Raw genomic sequence first — 7,791 nt, forward strand, 5'->3', positions numbered from 1 at the left:
AGTGTAAATTAGCTGATAAAAGCTTTTTTAACTAATGGCAAGATGCACTTGTGAAACCCTTACTTAGCAGAGAGTGCAACTCTGGTCTTTTTCAGAACTAAAGCAGAAGTCTATATAAATTCAGTCAGAGAGAAGTGAGGACAAATGCTTCCTCTAAAGGCATACGTGCTTTGATAACACATAATATCCTGCCATCCATTAGTCACTGTGTCCCAAGACATGTATTCAGTTGCTGATGTCAACATGCACTTCACCACAGTTACAGGCTTGGTGAACTCCTCTCCTTAAACAGCAGTGTTGCAAGTGCTACTTATGACAAAGTTACAGAGAGAGGGAGAAAGAGAGAGAGATGTTTTCCACTGAAGAGGAATAGAACTGTTTCGGCTCACAGGCGCTGTCTGTGGCGAAACACGTCGCCGACAGAAAAGTCTGCACGGACAGAGAGCCCATCACTCGCTTATATACATGCCTATAAATAACCAACCAATCAGCGGCGAGACACTGGAAGTTAAACGCGCCAATTAAAACGGAGAAGGAACCAAATTAAATCAGAGGCCTGCCCGGATTGGTTGACTGTGATATCATTTGCAAGCCCTGACGCTGCTCGACGCTGATTGGCTCTTCGGATGCAGGCGTAATCCTGCCGTGAGTAAGGGGGGGTTAGGGGGGGGGGCGGGCTTGGAGGTTTGAATAGGGAAGTTTGCAGAGCGCAGTTGTTCCCCATCTAGTCCAGTGCAGTGTTTGCAAACACCTTGAACGCAGAGAAGAAGAAGAAGCAGAAGAAGGGGGGGACTGACGGACGGACGCTCGGCTGTACCGCTGCTGAAAACGAGCGCTTCTTTACGGGCTTGCATCGCAGGGGACCGCTCTCATCGCTTCCGCTCGGTTGTTTTTTTTAACATTTAACTGCAGCTTAATATTTTTTAACCCAACTCTGGAAAATGGATGTTCTACCCATGTGCAGCATCTTTCAAGAACTTCAAATAGTTCACGACACGGGCTATTTCTCAGCCTTACCGTCACTGGAGGAGTACTGGCAGCAGGTGAATATACGTTCTTTTCAAAGAAGCGGAACTGAGACGCTTTGCTTTTATTTCATAGATTACACCGCAAAATTAGTGACTCGCATCATAACGGTTGTAAACACCGCGCACATCCGTTCACCTGACGCGATATTTCACGATCGGTTCCCTTATGAAGTTTTCTGAAGTGGATCAGTGTGTCAGTCTGACAGCTGGACTCTGCTCCTCCAAGATGAATGGGCACAGAGTAATACAAGCAGCGGCGTGCTGCGTTTACTGCCCTGCTATAGTTTGACTTCTCCTTTCATTGGCTGCTTTCAGGGCATGAGTGCTGGTTTCACTAGAAGGAAGTAGGATTTCAAACACGTCGGCAGTTAATTCAAAATGTTAGAAGCGCGTTGGCTCAGGATCAGCTCTAAAGATGAGCCAATAATTTACTTTTTACAACATGATTCAGTCGGTCTGTTTTGCCACAGTCTCAAAACCAACATCAGCTTTCCATTTGATATTGTTTCAGCTTTATCATTTGTTTTTCTAAGCCATAATATCCTTAAAAACTCATTATTCTTGAATTTGAATGTGCTCCACAACATGGCACTATCAAATGTCAGCCAGGGCCAATTCCTGCTTGCATGAGTAGGCACTAGCACAGCTGGAAAATATGTTGTTGGGCTGCAGGAGCCTGGAGGGAAATATTTTTCTTTTACATCAGCCCCGTCAAAGCTGCTGTCTAATGAATGGCCCCTTGCTTTTCAACTTAAATGGCCCTCTGAAGTCAAATATCTTGTGGAGTGGCTGGCTCTGAGGAAGGATGTGATTGCATGTCATAGGTTTGCATGAGGAAAAGCATCTGCATGGCTCATGTTGGAGGAAGGAGGGGGGGGAAGTTGAGCGGCTTCCTTAAAAGGACTTTAGATTTGTTCAGTGAGTCATGCAAGTGTTGAAATGACAAAGCAAGTTTAGTGTGGCTGAACTCAGGTGCAGGAGGATTGGAGTTCAGAGGGGATGACAGATCAGGTCTGCTTACATGACATGAAGCTGAGGTGGGGGGCACATGTGGTGATGTTTGAGATGAGCCCTTATTATGAAAAGGAGTACATCAGTGACTCTAGGAATGTGCAATGCAAATACATTCAATTTGTTTTCGAGTTGATTCATATAAACCCAAGATAATGTGTTTTATTTTATTTTATCAGAAACAATCAATACCAAAAATATGTCATTAAACATTAAATTAATGCAAACAAGCAGCAGAATCTTCTTTTGAGAAGCTGAAACCAGCGAATATTTGGCTTTTTTGCTTAAAAAATGATTGATTATCTTTCCATCCATTAATCTTAACAGCTGTTATATCTAAACCTGCTCATTACAAGTATGAGCCTAAGAGTACACTAAAGATAAGTGCTGTAATTGCTACTATTTCCTGTTTAATGTTTCCTGCTGTAAGCACTTAGCAAATATTACACCACACTAGGCATTTTGGGTATGTGCACATGCATCATTTAGAAGGGTTTCCCACACAGAAGCAATTTGCTGGTGTGAATGAAAATCCTCTCTTTGGGGTTTGTTGTAACTCGTTTTTTTCAATCTTCTCATTCGACCAGACATGCTTGGAGTTGGAGCGCTACCTTCAGAGCGAGCCTTACGTCTCCACGGCAGAACTCAAGTTCGACAGCCAGGAGGACCTCTGGGGCAAGTTGATCTTGGTCTGCGGGGACAAGGCCAAGGCCGAGTCCGACCCAAAGCTGCCCGCGGCCCAGGACGAGGACAATCATGACAGCCAAATCTTGGACACCAACAGTGTGAATTCTGACGCCAGCAGCGAAGCTTCAGACAGCTCTGAGGAGCTCTCGCCCACACACAGCTTTACCTCCAACCCTCTGGGCTCTGTCTTGGTTGGCTCTGGACCTTTTAGCCCATCCATCATAAGCACTCCCCCGTCCTCTCCGGAGGCCAACTCGGAGCCCGGTGTCGTGACTAACGGCTGGGTCAACACACATGCCGAGGCGCACTTGCCGGGCAAAATCAGGACCGGCGGGGTGGCAAAGAGTACAGAAAAGACGGGACTCAGTTGCGGGGACGCGTCCCCAGACGGCAGGAGGCGAGTGCACAGGTGTCACTTCAACGGCTGTCGCAAGGTTTACACAAAGAGCTCCCACCTAAAAGCACACCAGCGCACTCATACAGGTGAGATCCAAGCTCCTATCCAACCCTAAGTTACCAACATCATGACCACGTGTGATGAATGTAAACAGAAGGGTCTGCTCAGCTGTTCTCAAGCCAATTCATTCATAGTGTTTAAAACAGCGGATGGCGGAAGTGCTTTTAATTCAGTCTTCCACCTTAACGTCATTGTCCGTCCATTGTGCAATGTAATTAAAGGTCCACATTGCATGATGTCCTCAGCTGGAGCGCTGCGAGTATTAGCTCTGCATGGCTGGATACCTAAACTGTGACCTAATCTATCTGGAATGTGACTGACTGAGTGAGTGAGTGAGCGAGGGAGGGAGGGAGGGAGCGAACAGGGGGGAGGGGTTGCACATGGGAGATAAAAGGACTTGAAAACAGATTGAGTTTCACCATGGGAAAGGGGTGAATGGGCGGGGAGCCAGGGGGCACCGAGCTGGAAGGGCTTTGAATGGTCATTTGAGCGTTTCTTATTTTTGATTAAAAGCGTGAAATTGTCTTTTTTACTTCATCTTATACATTTCACATGTTCGCCTACGCAGCATCGCTATTAGCATTCTTAGCATGTTTCAGGTGGTCGACAAAACACAGCTAGTGATCAAACCGGTTCTGTGGAATCGGGGTCTCGAGTGACTTGTCAGCACTTATGTCATCTGCCCTGGCCCCTGGATGATTTGATCTGAATGAATTTGAATGACAACAGCGCAGAGTCGACCAATCACAGCCTGAGCAGGATAAAAAAACCATTCCTTTTGTGTTTGAGCTGAATTAATCGCCCCTAATGTTTGTCTTGCAGGTGAGAAACCCTACAGGTGTTCATGGGAGGGCTGTGAGTGGCGTTTTGCACGAAGCGACGAGTTGACCAGGCACTTCAGGAAGCACACCGGGGCCAAGCCATTTAAATGCAGTCACTGTGACAGGTAAGCCAGCCATTTGTCTGAAGGAACGTCACTAGACTTCTGATAAGCCTTTAACACAGAGCTGAGGCATGCACCACATTTCTCCTGATGTGATCCCCTATTCTTGCATCATCTAGATAATAATGCATGTCTTTAAAGAACGGAAGCACTGATGCATTTTATTCAGGTAGCTAAACATTAAAGCTACATGGATAAATCAGCCAATATAAGCCTTGGTATGAATGTTAGCTAAGACATTGCAAAACTAGGTTTGAGATCATCTACAAAGTGTCTCAATTGCATACTTTGTTTGAAGGAGGTCATTCTGGCCTGTTCTCAGAAGGAATTTCATGCTTCCATTATGACAAAGCATGTGATGTAAAAGGCTAACATTCTTATCTATTGGTAATCACTGGAGCACAAAACCTGTTTCAGTATCTTTTGTATTGATACTGACTTCCTTCTCCCCTTCCTCCACAGATGTTTCTCCAGGTCCGATCATCTGGCTCTTCACATGAAGAGGCACGTCTAGAGAAGGGCAAGCTCCAACCAAGGCGGAAAAAAGGGGAAAGTTTGGAAAGAAAAAAAACAAATGTCGTCTCCCGACCAGTCTCTTGGTTGAACTGTCCCAGAGCAGAGTGGCGGGAGTGTGTTCCAGCCAAAGCATGCCGTTTTGCACCATACTGAAACCCAGTGCCTCCGGGACCTCTCTTTGGAGAAAGGCGCTCTGAAAGGTTGTCTGTTGCAACGAAAAAGGACAAAATCATGGAATGGGGAAGACATTTTTTTTGAGAAGGACACACACAAAAAAAAAAAAAAAAAAAAAAAAAAAACGACACACACACAAACAAAAAGAGTGAATGATCTGTATGTATGGTGCATGATGTTTTTGGGGGACATCTCCCGGACAGCAGATACACTGGTACTTTACAAAACTGTCTGAGGTAAGCATGTGTGCACTGTGAATGTCTGAGATCGGCTGACTGGCCCCCCTGGGAGGAGAGGAAGAGGAGAGGGTTTTTTTTTTTGGAGTTGGATTGATGGATGGTGCGGGGCTGGCACCGATGTCGCTGTGGACTGAATGGGTTTCTGGGAGGAATTTGTGTTTCCCCGGTGGCAGTGTGAGGATGGGGCAGGATGGAAGTTCCTGCCTGTCTGTCTGGCACCAAGAGGGGGGGGGGAGGAGGGTGGGCTGGTCTCGGAAGCTTTCAAAGCTTTTGACGCCTTGGGTTTGACTTTATAGAAGGAGGACGTGTCCCCCTTCTGGTCAGTGACCCAAAACACCCCCCCCCCCCCCCCCCCCCCACCCGGTCACTGTATGACAGGAGCTTTTTTGGTGTTTTTGGTGCAGCTACTAAATGTGCAATGTGTTATGTAGCCTGGTTTATTATTTTTTTACAAGCTACAAAGCTCTATTTGTAGTCCAATTGTATAAGCTGTGTGCTTAGAGTTATAACACAACTATACTATAACTTCAGTATCATAGACAGGTGTTGCATGGTTCTAGGGTTTGTTCATTTCATGTTTCCACTGTAATCAGGACTGCAAATAGTTTGAATAAAAGTGCAGCTAAAGTGCGGACGGTTAAATGTTACAATATTGTACATAAAGCCTTGATGATTTCCCTCTTCTTTTATTCTTTCATCCGTTTCTTCATCCGGCTGGAGACTTCACCACTGCTTACTCATTCTCTCATTCATCCTATGCCTTGAGGAGTCATTTTGATTTACTTTTTTGATCTAATAATGCACTGTTGACCTTAATGGTGCCTTATGCAAGTGACTTAGCCCTGTGGTAGCGGTGGTTTTGCTCCCCGTGGAAGTCACATTTGTTATATGGGTGATTTTAAAAGCTTGATCAAGGCTCAATTACGCATTAACTCGCACCTCTTTGTGTTTAATGACCGCTGTCCGCATCTGTTCTGACCATTAATCGCGTTGCTAAAAAAAAACTTCAGATAAAAGCACCTTTCGAGTCGGAACGCCAGTTATCACATTCAATCAAGTCAGAACATGTAAATATGTTTAGATCAGTTAAATTCATTTATTAAAAGCTACTGTGTAGTTTGTACTCCAGTCCATCACACACAGCTCTACGGTACAAAACAACCAGACTAGGGAAACAAATGTGTGCAGTGCTGCTCCTTTTTCGCAGTCTCCCTCCCCACCATCTCCAACACCATCATCCCCCCCCCCCTTCTGTCCCTCCATCTCTGCAAGTGGGACTGAAGAAAAAGCTAAAGATTTATTGTAATTAACAGGCTGCAGTCGGACAGGCCTCGCCTTGTACTGCCTCTCAGTAATGAATTGCTGAAGGCTTTGTTGGCATGGAATCTGTCACAGACTGCTGACTGTGTAGGTTGGTTATTGACCTGTCTGGGGAGCGTTGTTTTAGCCAAGCTGCAACAGTATTATCAAAACCACAGGAGCGAGCGATGGGGGGGGGGCCGGGGGAGCAGATAAAGATCAAGCGTGCACATGGAAGTTGGACAAAAAAACAATGACCGTATCACCGTTAAAGGTGGATCTGTTATTGGATGTGGAGTGGGACCAAACCATAGTCATTGTAGGGTTTATACTTATTACTGTTTCAGGAAGTGCCACCCACTCCAGATCACTGCTGTAGGAATTCGATGTTGCAGCACGACTTATGGATTTCAGATCAGCGAGTGAAAGAGACAAGATGAGTACAAAGTTGAAACTGCTTGCTGCGATAGATTTGAGGAGTGCTGGCAGTGCCTTTTTGTGGGCAAAAAGGAAAGGAACATCCATTCGGTGCAAACGGCAGCCAATACTTTTCAAATGGTAATTGAGCCTTGATTAAGCCCTGTGTTTGCTCGCATCTTTTTCCATCATTCGCCTTCATCCCACTACCCCAACTTCTTCTGTCACACACACACAGATCTTTGTTCTCAACTGAATCTTTGTATACAAAAAAAGGAAAAAAAAAAAACTTTTGTAAAATTGTTATGTTTATGCTTTATGACATTTTTATTTGAAATTGTTTTGCAAAATTGTTATATTTCTGTATGAATGTATTTTTTATTGGAATAATAAGAAATTCTTATCTGACTTTGGCTTGCTTCCTTTGTCTCATTTGTTGATTCTCCTCAGTTCTGCCTGATTATTGTGAAAGCTTTTTCTTTATCTGTGGGAGGTTTGCAGCGTGCTGAGGATGAATGGCTACATTTCTGCTGCAGTAATATGGACACAATGAGATTAGTGTCAGTGTGTGAGCACCGGGGGCACATATCTGACATTTAGAATGTATCACTTAAAAATAGAATTTCCACTTTGTGCAATATAAAATTCTTTGTTTACCTGCTAGAAGCTCTAAATGTCCTCACCTCATCCTGCCTTGTAAATACCAGCATGAAAATATCCTTCCCTCGAACGAGCAAATTATATCTTTGCAGAAACCGGTTGCTAAACACAGAAACCTGACGCTCCCAGTGGCAAACACTTATTTTTCCCCAAACACCCCCTGGAAAAGTTTCTATAAAAGCTCACTGCAGTGTTTTCAGTTCTAAAAGCGACTGACTGCTCGCTCCTTAGAGCTAGCTAGCTCATCAAAGCAGTATAAATAATTTATCTCCATCTCTTACAGCCCTTGGCATTTAATTAGAGAGCAGCTTTTATACATTTGTTAGATAATTACTCTACTTGACATAGATAATGATACAA

At 44.6% G+C, this 7,791-nt stretch overlaps 1 protein-coding gene across 1 annotated transcript; it reads left to right on the forward strand.

Moving 5' to 3' along the window:
- Positions 1 to 709: 709 nt before the first annotated feature.
- Positions 710 to 7,184, forward strand: klf6a (Kruppel-like factor 6a). Its single transcript, XM_034132416.1, has 4 exons — positions 710 to 1,043; positions 2,627 to 3,209; positions 4,006 to 4,129; positions 4,589 to 7,184. Exons 1-4 carry the CDS (start codon positions 942 to 944, stop codon positions 4,638 to 4,640), a joined length of 861 nt encoding a protein of 286 aa, XP_033988307.1. The 5' UTR covers positions 710 to 941; the 3' UTR covers positions 4,641 to 7,184.
- Positions 7,185 to 7,791: the final 607 nt, after the last annotated feature.

Source organism: Trematomus bernacchii, unplaced genomic scaffold, assembly GCF_902827165.1.
Source record: "Trematomus bernacchii unplaced genomic scaffold, fTreBer1.1, whole genome shotgun sequence".
In the NCBI taxonomy this organism is placed as follows: domain Eukaryota; kingdom Metazoa; phylum Chordata; class Actinopteri; order Perciformes; family Nototheniidae; genus Trematomus; species Trematomus bernacchii.